Below are 16,460 nucleotides of genomic sequence, written 5' to 3'. Positions count from 1 at the left end.
TTTTGTATTTCTTTTTGAAAATATATTCTTTTTTTTTTCTTTTTTTTTTTTTTTTTTTTTTTTCATGAAAAAGCCACTTTGCTGTTCTTTCTGTCTTCTGATTCTTATGACAGTCATAGCAACAAGAAAAAAGTGCTTGCTTTTCAGGATTTCTCTATTACTGCAGTATAATGCAAGTATTCTGGTTATTTCTGTCTCTAATTCTTTAAGCTAAAGGCATCACTTTGCCATCTTGCTGTTATAATGTTCTGTAGTTTTTTCTTTGCTTGTTTTGCATCTTTTTTAAGTAATATGTATTTTTTCCCTCTCCTTTCTATGACTTACTCTACATATTTTGTCAAAATTTGTGGGGTGAGGAGACAAAGGAGACTATTCCATTAACATCAGTATTTCACTTGTTTGAGTCTCCCTACTACCGGACAAACTATCTGCTACTGTCAGACAAAATAATCTGCTCATCTTGTGAGAATGTTAGCAAGACCAAGTGTTGAGCAGGAAGATATTTGACAATGTTTAGTTCTAGAAAGTACATCTGGAATCCAAAGGGCTACTGTTTGAGATGAAATATTCTTAAAACTAATGAGCTGAGCTGGGTGGAAGAAGGTAGCAGCAATGCCTCACTTTCTTTTTTTTCTTAAGACTGGATTTACTTTCTTTATTTCTTAAGACTGGATTTGCTTCTGACTCCTTCACAGAATATTAAAAACATCCCATGGACTAAAAAGACAAGGGAAAAGGAAGGAGATTAAGAAATTCACATTCCAGAGGCAGCTGCTAGCAATTTCATTTTAGGAATTAAATGATTGGGGCATTATGGAATCATAGAATCAGGAAGTAGCAAATTAATGCCGTGTACAGCATCCCATTGACTGTTTAGCAAGACAGCTGGAAGGAAAAGCATTGTTAACTCTTGTTTTGTGTGCCTTAGGTTCTGGGATTTGGACCGAGGTGAGAATTATGTGCTATCCCTAGATGTGCAGTTTGGATTTGAGGCAGGAGAGTGCATTAACTGTGTTTCCTACTGCAGTGCCAAAGGTGAGAAATAATATGACAGCTCTGTTTACTAGATCCTAGACCTTGTCAAACTGTTAGTCTCCAGTGCCCTTTAGTGGTTTTAGTATAATTTCCTTGTTACTGGGTGTTTCAGTAATAGCACGTTAAGTAGAAGTGTTTTAGTCTAGCTCAGGAGTGCCCCTTTGAAGGAACAATGAGATCATTTGTACTCAGCACGCTTTGTCTCCTATTGTGAAGTTGTCTCCAAGCACACTACCTGGATTCCCTTTGATAGCAAACTAGTAGATGTATTCCTGGAGTATATGTAATGCACTCCAGCATGTTATGAGCAGGCTACAAGCATACATTAGAGCTAGTGAAAAGCAGAACTCACTAAACACGTATAGTGTGGACATCGAGTCCTTACAATTGGCTTCTGTACAGAGCTCCTAACTGTTGCCTTGTTTGCTAATGTAGGCACAGCTAGGGTCTACTAGAATGGTTTTTAATGGTGACTTGTCTATCTATACTACAAAAGCAGATATTTGATTATTAAATGATTAAAATGAAATAATTGTCTGATACATTTAAAAGATCTTCATCTTATGGCTTAGAAAATGGGCATTGGTTTTCAAATGAAACTTCTGTCCTTTCTCCAGAAAGGTTCTCCAGTACAGGGCCAGAATGCTGGTGTGCAGAAAGGCAAAGACATGAACTGTTCTAGAACAAGGCTTCTCAATGTCTCAGAACCAGAGTGAGGCTTCCTACTGCTTTGTATAATGTTTGTGTTTTTCTGAAGCTTGGTAAGGTATGAAATGTCTAAAACGCCTGTGAATGGCAGGTCTCCTAGCAGCTGGTACTAACAAAGGGAGAATAGCTATGTGGAGGAAGGCATCAGGATCCAGCCAGAGCATCCAGGCTTTGGAGAACAAGGAGAAGTGGAAGCTCCAAGCACCTACAGAACTTGAAGGAAATATCACTCAGATAAAGGTAACACAGGAAAGAGTCTTGTGTTTTATTAGGACTTCACAAACCTTGCTTGAATATATCTTGTCTGTGGAATAGATGAGTATGATTGCTATCCTACAGACAGGTGCAAGCAAGAAACCAGTGTTCTAGAGGACAACCCTTGAGTAAAGCAACTTGCAAAACTGAAATAGGCAGAAGTGTTACCTCTTTGTAGCTAATGTGTTACAGACAGGGTTGAAATGCTCAGCAGCATTATGAGCTGAAATGTAAATAGATCTCTCTGCCTGGGAGAACAAGCAGTCACAGCATGCTTAAATCCAAACATCTCTCCTTTATATGTCTCGCTGATGAACTCTTTGGATTCAGCACCCTGAAATTATTTTCAGAAAAAGATAGATTACCAGGAACATCAAATATTAAAGCACCATAGAATATCCCAACTTGGAAGGGACCCACGAGGATTAACGAGTCCAACTACTGGCTCCGTACAGGATGACTACCTAAAAATTAAACTATGTCTGAGAGCATTGTCCAAGCTCATCTGGAACTCTTTGAGGCTTGGTGCCATGACCATTTCCTAGAGAGCCTATTCCAGTGCTCAGCCACCCTTCCAGTGAAGAACCTCTTCTTAATATCTAAAATTTACATAAATTTATTAAAATAGCAAGAAAGAAAATAGAAAAAGAAATATCAAATAGAATATACATATATAATAGAATAGAAAGAAAAATCAAGTATCTGGTGCCTTTCAAGAGAAACTGTTTTCACACAAGAATAGGAAGTACTTTAAAAGCCATGGCGTTTGCTTGCGCTAGGTAGGATGTGTAGTGAGGGACTGTATCAGTCCTACTTACAAAACTAACACATAAGTAATATTTAGGTCAAGATCCCAAGCTAAGATGCTTCAGTTACAAAAAGCCTAGGAGATGGGAAATGGTGTGTGCCATTAATATATCATGTGTCTGCTAATAATGAGAGGGAGGGGAAGAGACATAGGTTTTTGTCAGCTTGACCATTTAAGCATTTTCTAAGTAACAGGATATAGCGTGCCGTCCAGAAATAGCACCTTCTTCCCAACATTTGTTAGCATAACCAAAAGCATTGCCAAACAATGATCAACAGTCTCCGCTTCATCTCATAATCAAGTAATCTTTAGTTATGAAAACTATATATTTTTATTGTAATCCTTGCATTCTATTTTTTTTCAGAATTGTGAGGTGTAGAACCTTTTGATAATTCCTATAAAAGAGTTTTGCTGTGTTACAATGAAAAACTGAGAATAGAAAGCCATATACTATGGTGAGGTCAAAGGACAGCAATAACTTTTTTTCTTCCGCTCCTTGGAAATCTAATATTTTTTCAGCCTGATACAGTGGCTTCTAAAGAGAGGTGGTTGGAAATGCTCCCTGCTTGTCTGTTGTGCAGCCTAATATTCTAGTTAACAGTAACTAAATATAAACAAACCATGCAAATTAGCTTTATTTTTCAGGTCGTGCTCTTGAATAAATGAAATAACTTCCAAATACAACTATTTAAATCAATATTGTTGGAAAGATAGTCACAGAAATAGCAATGTCTACACCAGTGAATAAAAAATCTTTGAAAATCAGGAAATTAATTTGAAACTTTAAATAACTTTGAAGGAAGCAGAGACCTTTGAGACTTGGCACTAGTTTTTATAGAGCGTATCTGCTGTTGTACAACAGCGGAGTTGGTCTTGAAAGGGATTTTCTATAGTTATTAGAAACTTCATAATTAATATAGCCCATGGTAGTATTTCTGTATCAATGGTCTCTGGTAGGTTAAAAGAAAAAAAAAAAAAAAAGCCAACAAAAAAGTCATCTAGCAGCAAAGGAACACCCCTCACCCCTCCTTTCTGTGTCTTCCCTGGCCCAGCAAAAAAGGCAACTCAGGTGTCAAACCTGTGCCATGAACTATGTACCTTGCTTATCAAGGAGCATTATCAATAGTGTTTGAGGTCAGGCACAGCACCAACCCCTGCCCCGTGTGTGTGGTTATAGGGCGCAGACTATAAACGGATCCTCTCTGACTAAATCTTACGGAAGAGTTCTTTTGTAGTACACTGGTTGCCACAAGGCTTTCTTGAAAAGAATCATCCTTGGACAGGAATAAACATGAACAATGCTAGACATGCTTGTTTAACTGTGAATACAGAAAGAATGAAAATGGGAGCATTAATTTATCTTTGCTATAGAAAGAATTCATCAGCTGCGTGTTAAAAACTGTCCTTGCAGGCAGTCTCAGAAGCAGATCTTCCTGTTCTGTCAAATTTTCAAAGGTATCTCCAGGTTGAGCAATGCTCTGGGCAAGTGCTATTTTTAAATCCTAAAATAAAAAGGGAAGGATAACCTACATAAAATCTCAATTAAAAAGCTAGAAATCTTCCCCCCCTTCTCCTTGAAGAATCCCTGTGTTCTTTTGGACCCCTTTATGCACGTGATTTAGCAGTGTTTGGTAAGGAGTTTGTACAACATTGACTGAGAGGGATATAAAAACTGCAGAAAAGAATAAGGTAATCAAATCAGATACTATGCGTGCAACTTGCTGTCACAGATCAAAGCATGATAAAGCCTTTTAAATAAGTGATTCTCTTGTGAGTATAAATGCAAGGTGGTACAAAACTATCTTAAGAAAAAAGTGGTTTTAATATAAAAAAATAACTCTTCCACTTAAACTAAGGGAATCCGAGTAGCTGGGTAATTAGCATAATAGCTTTCATCTGTAATAATTCCTAGTCACTGGCTGTAGATGGACTTCAGTATTTGTGTGCATGTGCATATGTGTGTACATACATATCTATACAAATAAAATGTTTGTACCATCCTAACCCTTCTCATCCGTCTTGGGATGATGCTATGACTGTTCAAGATCTTAAATGAAATTGTGCATTGTGTGTTTTTTTTTTTTTTTTTTTCTTGCTCTCATGTGCAGTGGGGCTCCCGGAAAAATCTACTAGCAGTGAACAGCATCAGCTCTGTGGTGATCCTCAGTGAGCAGGCCATGTCGTGTCATTTTAATCAGCACGTGGCTGCTGTACAAGTGTCTCCCAGCCTGTTTAACGTGACCTTCTTCAGCACAGGAGCCACGCACAGCCTTCATGTTGATATGACTGTTAATGGAGTCTTTGCTACTAAGGTTATGTTGGTCTTCTCATTCATTTTTCTCAGTTCTTTGCCTAGCTAGGTGTATAAAGACCAAACTTTCCAAGTCCTTAATATAATTCTCTGATATTCTGTTTTCTTGTGTAATGGAAATATTCTTATGACAATAGCAATAGTTCTGTGGTGGAGCTGGTTTTCAGGTAGCACAGTGACTCAGTAGTCCTCTGGATGCTGACTTCTCTTTTTTGGGTTACTAAAGGCCTTCCAATCCAATACATAGATGAACTAGTAAAAGATGGCAATTGTGTGGAAGGTCTTATTGTGTTACTGCATAAGTTACAGTATAAGTCCAGAATAAAAATGTTTATGTTTTGGTTTTTGATTGTTTTTAGGATGCTGTAGTATTTTGGAATGGGAAGCAAGTTACTGTCTTTGAGTGTTCAGAAGACACCTTAAGAAGTGCAGGTAGTGATTCATTTAAGTCAAAATTCCTTTTTTAATTTTCTTTCTTTAAAAAAAAAAAAAAGCTCACCCACAATTACTGTAATGATGGTTTCCTTGTGATTCCAGGCTCTTTTCTTTGTGACTCTCCGGTTCTGTCAATGCATGGAGAAAATCTGTACACAGTTGAGCCATATCGGGTGCAGGTCCGTACCTGGCAGGTAAGGGCTGATGAACACATGGAACAACAAATATATCTTACTGTTTTTCAAAGATTGGTATCACAGCTTAAAAAATAAGTGGAAGATCTGTAAACATGTTGACTCTAAATTTGTCATAGGAAAAATGCATTGAGGATTTTAGATGTAAGTTCTACACGTTGTGTTCTTTAGTCTGTTAAGTTTAAACACTACTGCACTGTAGCTAATACTAAAAAGTATTTATAATAAAAAACCAGAATTATGTAGGGACCAGAATGCTTATGAGTATGTAGATCTCATGCATATGAATATATATTACTGACGGGAAATTTATAATATTAAATGATTTAAGAAAAAAAAATACCCTGTGCACATTCTGTGTGTTTCTGTGGAGTCTTCTGTGTAAGTTTTGCAGCCTCTGCTTGTCCATGAGAACCAAAAAGAGAAATGTAATTGTTACAATTCTATGATACATAATTTTATTCCAGAAAGGGAGGTTTTATCAGAATGAGGACTGATTTAATGTTTTTCCAGATGTACATTAGTGGACCTTCAGGGAGCTGTATTCGTCCCTCCCTCTTAATTGGAAAAAGTTGATCAAAGAGGCCATTTTTGCACAAGTATTTCTATAAGTTTTAACTCTTTTGGAGGCTATACATCCAGTTTTCTACCTGAAGCAGATTGTGGTTTTGGAGACCCTTTTGTGAGGGGGGGTGTGTGCTAAGTGCAGGTTCTCTCATTTTGTTGATAGTGATTTGTCTAACATAGAAGTTTAGCAATTAGCTTAGTAAGAAAATACTAAACTCTGAATGTACAAACCTAGTGTTACACCTTTCTTCTCAGGGAACAGTTAAGCAGCTTTTGGTGTTCTCTGAAGCAGAGGGGAATCCGTGCCTCTTGGATGTCTGTGGAAACTTCCTGGCTGTGGGAACGGATTTGGCTCACTTTAAAATCTTTGATCTCTCTCGCAGGTATTAATAAGCCTTTAAAAACAATCTGTTCATACTTGAAGACGTTTTCTGTGGGGAGGGGTGAAATCTTTAGGTGGTTTTGATGTACTGAAAAGTGATAACCTCTTTGAATCTCAAGACAATACAATATAGCCTGCATGAATTGATGGCATGAAGTAAGCAAAGAGACACGGAATTGTTAGACAAATCATGGGAAGAGTAATGTAATAGTGACTTAGGGTATTGTTAGGTATGTTTGTATGTATTGGAAAGTAGGTGGAGAACTTAAGGAAGATCTAGACAAGCATGTTACATGCTTCTGCTAATAACTTAAAGAAAATCTTTATCTCAGAAAAGTTGAAATAAAAGAAAAGGTGAGAGATTTACTTAAATTTGTTCTGGTTACACGGTGTTGCACTTCTGACAAACTGCTATGGCATGTAAAAGATGTGCCTGACATAATGTCCAAATCAAAAGTGTACTTGTTAATGACAAATATGATTTTGAAAAACATTAAGATAAATTCTCTTACATACTGTGACCAGAGGACTGCTAAACTGAGGTTGTCTAAATACCACATAGGACACAATTTGAAGGTAATGGATTTGGGCAGGTTGTATTTAGCACAAGTATTGGATTGATTATGGTGATTGATAGTGAAAGCAACTAGCTGAACTCCTCCATGCTTTGTTAAATTTTCTTGGCTAGTAATGATAATACCCCTTTTTAAATGACAACATATCACACCTTAATTTTAAAGTTAACAGAGCTGACAGAATAAATGAGAGGTCCAAACATGTAATCTGATAATGTTATTTTTACAGAATCAAAGATTTTCCTACATGGGATCATATTATGTGTCTAAATTAATGTCACTTTTTTCTGTCACATTCTTTAGATTCATGAGATTTGTCCTCTTTGGATAATTGCTGGGTTTGTATCTATAGCGCCGGTGAGATTCTTCTGAAATGATAGTCTTCTGTAAATTGTATGCAGATGGAAAGTGACTGGTATGATATAAATGCCATCCCTGTTCCCCAGTGACATTACTCTTTTTCCAGAGTTTATTTTTCCTATGCACAGAACTTCTGTGATGAGCTATTTTCAGCTTTACAGTACTGTTCAGCTTACGTAGGAAAAAGCAGTCCTCTGAATTTAAAATTCTGGTAGGATGTTTTTGGTTTATAGCCCTCTCTTTGGAGTCCTGTAGGAGCGTTGAATATTATTTTTGCTGATTCATTGAGGAATGAGTGTTTCGTTAATTTCTGAAAGAAAGGCAGGTCACAACAGGAGAGGAAGCCAGAGTTTGGGTCAGAAGCCTTGTAAGGAGGAAATAATTTTTTTTTTTTTTTTGAGGTCTTTTTTTATTACCTGTAATTTGAAAATGTTTTGGCTGATAACTACTGTCACTTTATTGCAACCATACAACTTAAGCTTATTCCTTTCCACAGAGAGGCAAAAGTGCACTGCAGTAGCAAGAACTTCTCTGAGCTGTTTCCTGGCCTTGGAAGCATTGCGTCTGTCAAGTGCAATGCTAACGGCAACAAAGTCAGCATCCTTGTTAGCAAGGTGAGGTGAAGTTCTTCACATACCACCCTAGGGTCTGACCATCAGTTAATAGACTGGTGCAGTTCAAGATGATTACTGAAGACATGTTAACTTCCCAGAAATAAACCTGCATTTTCTATGAACAATATTGTTGGTCTTGAAAGTTTGCTTGTAACTGAACACTAAAATTAAGGTTTGTTAAGGTTTTGTACATTTGGTGGGGAGAACAGCCCAGTTTTTTAGTAGCTTGGTAGAAAAGCTGTTTTGTAGCATTTCAAAGAAATCAAAGGCAAACTTGCTAGAATAGAGAAACAGCAAGAAATGTTATGATACTTCTTTCAAAGACTGTTCTTTTGTGATTGCAAGTACATAAAACTGTTGAAAACTGCATAAATCGAATTAGATGAGCATATCATCTGAACTTCAGATTTTTGCTTTTTACCTGTGTGCTTCAGCAACTTTTTTCCCCTTCTCACAGGCAAATGGGAGCATTGATTCCAAGATTTGTTTCTATGATGTTGAAATGGACAAAGTTACACTTTTTAATTTCAAGGATGAACAGGGGAATAGTAGAGAGAAGCTTTCTTCTGGACAACATATTGACAGGTACGAAGCTTTTATTTTGAAAAATATTACCTGAGGCTTTAAGATAGCAATCTGTCATACGAAAATGAGCAACATCTTGATATTGGCATTCCTCTGTCTGTGTAGGAATTTATACCAATTATTTCTTTTTCTAAAGATTCAACTAAAACTGATGTACTGTATACCAACCAATACTGCATCCCTTTCTCTTCCAATATGTGAACTAGGGAGTGTTAAATGAAACTATGGAAAGCAAGCTTAAAATAATCAGGAGGTGGTGGTGGTTCTTCAGAAACTATGCAGCTGAGCTAAGGAACTTCTTTAGCAAAAGAAGTTATAAATGCTGAAGGAAGGGTTCATGGAGGTATTCAGCAAAGAATAATGCAGTGAGGCAACTATGTGGAAGCTGTATCTGGCTCAAGAGGTCTCTGGGGAGTATGTGTGGAGGTATATGACCGGAATCAGGGTCCTAGTCTTAGAATAATATTGTTAAATATTGGAAACCTTCTCTTCCATGACAAGCTTATGGGATAGAAACTGAAAAAAAAGACATTCTGGAGTTCCTCCTGAGGTAAAATACATATATAAATGTATATTTTTAAATTTCAAGACAGAATGTTTCAAATGGATAAAAACTTCCATGAAACATCCTTGTAGAACCCACAGTTGTCATTTCATTCATATAAGCCGCTCTGCGGTGAATACATGTATTAGGTTTACGTGGCAAGGTTTTGGTAGCAGGGGGAGTTGTGGAGGAGTTCTGTGAGAAGAATCTAGAAGCTGCTCTGTGTTAGAGAAGAGCCAGTTCCAGCTGGCTTCAAAGCCTTGAAGCCGAGCCACCGAGCCACTGAGTGATGCTGATTGGGCCTCTGGGAGAGCATATTTAAGAAATGAAAAAAAAAAAAAAAACAAAAACAAAAAACTGCTGTTCAAGAGCAGCTGGGAGAAAGGACTAAGAAATTAGAGAAACAACCCTGCAGACCCTTCCTTCACTGAAGTTTGTGAGGAAGCGTTCAAGCTGCTGGAGCAGAAGTCCTGCTCCGCCATGACACCAATGGGCTGCGGGGGATCTCCACGCTGCAGCCCGTGGAGGAGCCCCCGGTGGAGCAGGTGGAGGTGGCCTGGAGGAGGCTGCGGCCCATGGAGAGCCCCCGCAGGAGCAGGCCCTGGGCCGGAGCTGCAGCCCGTGGAGAGGAGCCCACGCAGGAGCAGGGGGCCTGGGGGGAGCTGCCGCCCGTGGGGGATCCGTGCTGGAGCAGTTTGCTCCTGGGGGATGGACCCCATGGGACAGAGCCATGTGGGAGCAGTTCTTGAAGAGCTGCTGCCTGTGGGCAGCCCCCGCAGGCTCAGTTTGGGAAGGACGGCATCCCGTGGAGCAGGGGAAGAGAGAGAACATGAAGGAGCGACGGACAAAGAAGTGTTCTGGACTGTCTGCAGCCCCCGTTGCCTCTTCCCCTGTTCCACTCATGGGGAGGAGGTGGAAGAGGATGTATGAGGGGGAAGTGTTTTTAGTTTACTTTTAGCTCTCACTGCTGTAGTCTATTATCAGTAGGCAATAAATTACATTAATCTCCCTTACGCTGAGTCTGTTTTGCCCATGACAGTAATTGTTGAGCAACCTCCCTCTCTGTCTCAGCCCATGAACTTTTTTCATCCTATTCTTTTCCCTTCTCCTTTTGAGGAGGAGTGAGAGTGGTGTAGTGGAGCTCAGCTACCTACCTGTGTGAAACCACCACAATGTATTCGAAATTCTGGTAGCAAGGCAGCAAAATGCAGTGAACTAGGATTTCTCATGGAAGTACAGTGGGATATTAGTACAAATTTATCTGGTTTTACAAAGACTTTCCTTATTGTATTTTTCTTAAGAAATAACAACCTTAGAAGAGAAGGTGATTTTGGTTTTTCAACAGGTATGTAGATATTACAGGGGAAAAAATAGAAAGTTGTTATTTTCAGCATTGCAAAACAGGAAAAAACAAACAAACAAAAAAAAACCAGCTCCTTAGTAACTATGGACAGTACAAATTTGGGGTCTTACATCGTTTGCCTAACTGACCAAGATATAATAAGAGTAATGAAAGTTGTTTTCAAGTGTAGTATCTTGTGTAGCCCAACAGAGGCCACTACAAACCAGTATTACTATTTCATTGATGCTTAAAGGCTAGGGTAAGAGTCAGCATGAATCTGTTTATCTGTACTTCATTTTAGAGTATCTTGAAATCAAAATGAGTAAACTCCTCAGAGAATAATCAGGTAAACTTCTTCCCCTTCTCTGTCCTCCTGAGGCAGAATCTAAACGCTCCCGAATCATATTGTTTTTCAATTCGAGAGTAATTTATTTTGATTTAAATATCATGGGAAGGACACTACATATTTATACTTCCTATTGATTCTTAATTTGCCTTCCGTCTCTACTCCATCCCCTTCAAACACACCCCAAATTCCACCCTTCGGTGTTGACAGCAAAGAAAAACAATGCATTTTTTAAAGATTTGACACCTATTTATAAACGTTTTTCAGACTAATCCTAAGCCATTGCTAAAATAGATTCTGTATGTCTAGATTCTTCACATGGCCTGCACTAAGTAATATGTAATATGAGGCAGTAAGGTATTTCTCACTTAAACTGCAGAGGGTGGCTTTCTTAAGTTGCTGGGGTTGTCCTTGTGCTTACTCTGCTATTCTGTAATGTCTCTGAATTCTTTTAAGAATGCAATATTAATTTCAAGCACAGTACTGAGAAAAGGGAATGAACAGTGGCATATCTAAAGCTGCAGGTCATGTTCAATTGCAACTTCAGTTCCCCTCAGCATTGGGAAGTTCAGCAGCTGAAAGCATAGATCACTGTATCTAGCTCTCTTTGAACTCTCACTTCAGAGAGATCTGTTGCCTGAGAATATAAGCTGTTTTTCCCCCCATTATTTTCATCAGTTTGCTAGTTCAAATCTCTTAGACCACCACCACCACAACTACAACTACTTAGCTGTATTTGAATATGAGGCATATGGACTAGAAACTTCACTGCTTATCCAAATGCGTATCAGTGTACTCAAGCTGTCTTTAACCTAACGGGCTGGGTATTTCAAGAAGCACTGACACCAACCACCTTGGGGCAGATTGTAAAAACCTGCAAGAAAATAGACCTGAGGTAGTCTAAATGTTATGGTAGTTGGCGGTAGTAGTATTTAAAGCTTGAAATGTGTTCAAATGTTGCTGTAGGACATGTAACCTCAGTGAAGGCATATTCTGAGTGCCTGTTTGCCTTAGTGACATTATCAGCTTTTTTCCTGAAATGCAATTATTCTGTCTCCATTTCTATGTTTCTTGTTGGTTTTGGTAGGTCTGTCGTGGAGTATCCAGACTTGCACAGTCACATCCCTGTTTGCCATTTCTGGGACAACAGTGAACCAAGACTTTTTGTATGTGAAGCAGTTCTTGAACCAGGCCTACAATCCCCAAACCAGAACAAAAACCAGACTGAGAGCACAGTATGGTCTTTTTGATTATTTTCCTTGCTGTACATGTTATTCTTCCTATCTGAGTAGTAAATCATTGGTAATTTGTTAAGCTGTAGAGGTAGTTGTATATGTTACCTTGTACAAAAATGAGAAGCTTCTATTGATCAGAAGTGATCTAATCAAAGAACTTTCTTCAGTCCAACAGTTCTTCCCTGCTTAACTTGCTAATGTGCTTGCAGTGGCCCTTACCATTTCATCTGTAGGATGAAAAAAAAACCAACAACCTGTCTTTTCATAAATATTAGATTTTAAAAGTCCACGTTGAATTAGTGTGCTGATTTGTACGTGATTTTAGGTCTATCTCTTCCAATTAGAGATAGAAAGCTTGCTTTCTTCTGTTGCATGAACTGACCTTAGAAAAGTCATGGGAAAATCAATGTAGAAAGCAATATTGGGAAGAAAGGAATAGGGCTGGCTCAAAGTATCTTGCAAGGGTCTTCACAGAATCACAGAATTTCTAGGTTGGAAGAGACCTCAAGATCATCAAGTCCAACCTCTGACCTAACACTAACAGTCCCCACTAAACCATATTCCTAAGCTCTACATCTAAACGTCTTTTAAAGACCTCCAGGGATGGTGACTCCATCACTTCCCTGGGCAGCCCGTTCCAATGTCTAACAACCCTTTCGGTAAAGAAGTTCTTCCTAACATCCAACCTAAAACTCCCCTGGCGCAACTTAAGCCCATTCCCCCTCGTCCTGTCACCAGGCATGTGGGAGAACAGACCAACCCCCACCTCGCTACAGCCTCCCTTGAGGTACCTGTAGAGAGCGATAAGGTCACCCCTGAATGTGTCTTACAACACTTCAACACAGTATTCCTGATGTAAAGCAAAAATGTTTGGTTTCCACTTGAAGCTGAAAAATAAAAGGATGTGAAAGGAGTGCAACTAATTTTTTGGCCCTTATTCCACAAAACTTTTAACTGTGTGGCAACTGGTTAAGAAATGAGAAGCCTGATTATCTCGAGTTGGAAATAAATCTTTGTATTTTGACTTGAATGAGTCAGCCTTTATAGAGCTGTTCAAATGACTAGTATATTTCCTGAGAACTCAAAGCAGTCGATGAGCTGCTGAAGTTACAATGTTGTATTGAAAAGTGTTGAAAACAGCTGGGAGTATTTATTTGAACCTGAGACAGATCTCTGAGAGACTTGTAGAATAGCAGTCTGTGGCCAGGGGCTTCTCTCTTTATGGCTGTTAAAGTTAGTTCCCACTGTGCAGAGGTGGAGTGCCCATTGCAATAGGAACAGTCTGCGATATAGAATGATTCGTGGGCTACTTAATATAGGGAGGAAGGGTGCAGCTCTGCCCTTTCCAGCAGGTGTATGTGCACGTGTGTGACTGTGTGACATTACTTTCAAGAGAAGGTTCTACCAAATGAATATGGAAAACAAAATCAAAGTGAAAGAAAGATATTGCACCAGAAAAACAATTCTCTACTTCCTTTTCCAGATGGATGTTTGGGTTATGTCGTTCTTCAGTAGTGAAGAACATGGCCTCTTGCTTCAGGACAGCTTCCCGTTGCCTTCATTGTACCAGGTTCTTCTGGGTATCGAGGTGCCATATTATTACTTTGCAAAAAAGGTGAGGAAATCTTTCACAATTCCTTCCCCTCCCATAAGTGCAGACTTGTCATTGCTTAGGGTTCAAATGTAACCAAACTGAGTCTGGGTTAAATAAATCCAATGGCAGTTGCCGCATAAAATGTAGCGGTGACATAGAGTTAATTCTAACGTGGATGCATTTGACAGCATTGTGGAAGTTACACTGCATTGGCTCTTCCTGGGTATTGCAAACTGGGTGCGATGTACAGGCACTGGAATAGTTACCAGGGATTGCAACTAAAGACGTGTTTTTGAAGAGGGGGAAAAAAATAAATCTTTATGTAGTCACCATTCCTTTTGTAGTTGAGGTGTGTGTCAGACTTAAGTATGCTGTAAGAGGGGACACTTCCTACTAGCTTCAGCAGAAGCAGCCTGCTTCCTGCTGAAATTGAGCTTAACCCCCACAGAATACCAGAGTGAGGACTCATCTTGCCCTATCGCTGAATGCCTGCTTGCTACAAATACTAGGAATGCACCCTGTAACTTCTTAGAAACTTGACTCTGAATCAAAAAATTGTATCTTAAATAATGCTATCTGTGCTAGAGAAAATAAAGCCTGTCACCTGCAGATTGGTCTGCAGATTAAGGTCTGACATGAGTTTCTTAGTGCCTGTTAAGATGATGATTTGTACTGCAGCCTACTTGTAGGGGGACCTAACAATTATACTGCTAAGGCATTTGTTTTTGTGAAATCTTTAGGAACTTGATGAGACTTTTAATCCTCTGAATAACAGAACAATATAATCGTGTAAATCTAATTTTATATCATTTAGGAGAAGTGTTAAACAAGGAGAATGTATCTAGCTTTCTAAAAATTTAAATGTATTTAAATTCAGAGCAGCACTTTACAGTTTAGCCCCCTTCCAAGGAACAGGCTGTTGTACTTTTTCTGTGCAGATATAGCTTTTAGATCTGCCATCTTTTACTTTCCCTTTTCCATCAATCTAAAAGGTTAAAGATCTGCTGCATTTTCTAATTTTTTAATGCTTTCCCCATCATGTCTCATGCTATTTTACTTTGATACTGCATCTCTTTTTTTTTCCTCTGTATGGATTATTGCTGCCATTAGTTATTTTTTCGGAGGGGATTTGTATATAAACCTGTAAGTATCTGTAACTGCATTATTCTGCTCCTCTTCATTCTTTGCTTTTCTGATTTCCATTTCCTTCCTTCAGTAGGATTACTGTATCTTAGTGTCTAAATTAATTGTCATATAGTCATTCATTTCGGAAATGTTTTAGTATATGAATAGTTTGCTATAAATATAACAAATCCCATTGATACAACAGGTCCATCTTGACTGAGTTTCATTTCAGGGTTTCCAGTTATTATTATGGCTTCCCTGTCCTGGTTCCAGAAGTTACCCAAATTGTAGTCAAACCCATATGCGCTTTTGCTTTGTCTTTTAGTGTATCTATTACTTTCAAAAAATAGTATTTGTGGGTTAGCTTCTGTAACTCTTATACTCAGTTTTCTCATCTGCCTAACTATAAGGTTGGTATAGGGTATATGTGAAATTTGGTGTCCTTCGTGACTCGGATTATAATCTTCCACTCTCTGGTTTGTGAAAGCTTCTTTGTTACGTTCTAGATAGATTATTCGATATTGATGATTGACTTCACCTTTATTCAGACAAAGAGAAAAACTCCAATTGCTTTGGGCTGGCTTTCAATGACTTGGAAGTATTACTGAAGCTTTAGAGGCTCCTGAGCTGCCTGTTGTCTGGAGAGTGCTTTGAATCTGAGGTTTAGTATTCATAAGTTTTATGTGACAGCAAGAATAAAAGAACTGGGTCTGTATTAACTTTTAGAACAGCACACTCATTTTTGAGAAAGAACTAACCCCAGAGAAGTTTGTCTGAAATCTTCAGAAATCTGGCAACTTAAAATAATAGTTTCTATTACAGTATTAGTTGTTATAATCATGGCTGTCTCTTCTGTGGTATTTCACAAATCTCTAAGCTATTTACCACTGAAGTATTGTGATTGTTCATTATGACTCATGATATACTGATTTATTCTGGGACATTTTTTAGGAAGTTCTGGAACATAGCGATTATAGCTGTGACTGACCATGGTTCTGTAGGAACAGAAAATTTAGACTGTAGTGGAAATCATGTAACTAATATTATTCAGATATATGAAGGAGTAAAATTCGTCGTACTTGATACCTAAATGATAATGTGCTTGTTTTAGCCAGGAGAAACTGAGAAAGGACAAGCAGAGTCAGGCTCAATAAAAGTCTTGCAGATGGCTGCCAGAAGACCCATGAGAGATTTTATTGGATTAGGAGACTGTGATAAGACTACTCAGGATGCCATGCTGAACTTCAGCTTCTATCTGACTGCTGGAGACATGGATGAGGCCTTCAAATCCATCAAGCTGATAAAAAGGTACCATATGCGTTTTTATGCATTTCTTTATGAGTAGAACTTATTTTTATTACCTTTGTATGAAGTTCTAATCCTGCTAATTTAAAATTTTTCTTTGATTTTATTTTCTCTTTCATTTTCAGAAAGATGAAATATCT

The 16,460-nt window shown here is 38.4% G+C and overlaps 1 protein-coding gene across 3 annotated transcripts in view; it reads left to right on the top strand.

The window, feature by feature from the left end:
• Window positions 1–16,460, top strand: part of IFT140 (intraflagellar transport 140) — a 74,567-nt gene that overhangs the window by 13,842 nt on the left and 44,265 nt on the right. For 2 of the 3 annotated variants that reach the window (XM_035339415.1, XM_035339416.1), the window contains exons 8-19: window positions 929–1,035; window positions 1,835–1,983; window positions 4,915–5,118; window positions 5,477–5,549; window positions 5,655–5,746; window positions 6,569–6,696; window positions 8,127–8,244; window positions 8,702–8,829; window positions 12,149–12,296; window positions 13,780–13,911; window positions 15,001–15,033; window positions 16,127–16,323. In XM_035339415.1, coding sequence (XP_035195306.1) covers window positions 929–1,035; window positions 1,835–1,983; window positions 4,915–5,118; window positions 5,477–5,549; window positions 5,655–5,746; window positions 6,569–6,696; window positions 8,127–8,244; window positions 8,702–8,829; window positions 12,149–12,296; window positions 13,780–13,911; window positions 15,001–15,033; window positions 16,127–16,323 — 1,509 coding nt within the window. The remainder of the gene's footprint in view (window positions 1–928; window positions 1,036–1,834; window positions 1,984–4,914; window positions 5,119–5,476; window positions 5,550–5,654; window positions 5,747–6,568; window positions 6,697–8,126; window positions 8,245–8,701; window positions 8,830–12,148; window positions 12,297–13,779; window positions 13,912–15,000; window positions 15,034–16,126; window positions 16,324–16,460) is intronic. The other variant, XM_035339417.1, reaches the window with a different exon arrangement.

The sequence above is a fragment of the Oxyura jamaicensis genome, chromosome 14 (assembly GCF_011077185.1).
Source record: "Oxyura jamaicensis isolate SHBP4307 breed ruddy duck chromosome 14, BPBGC_Ojam_1.0, whole genome shotgun sequence".
Classification (NCBI taxonomy): Eukaryota; Metazoa; Chordata; class Aves; order Anseriformes; family Anatidae; genus Oxyura; species Oxyura jamaicensis.
The sequence above is the reverse complement of the archived record's forward strand: the minus strand, read 5'-3'. Positions and strand labels throughout refer to the sequence as shown.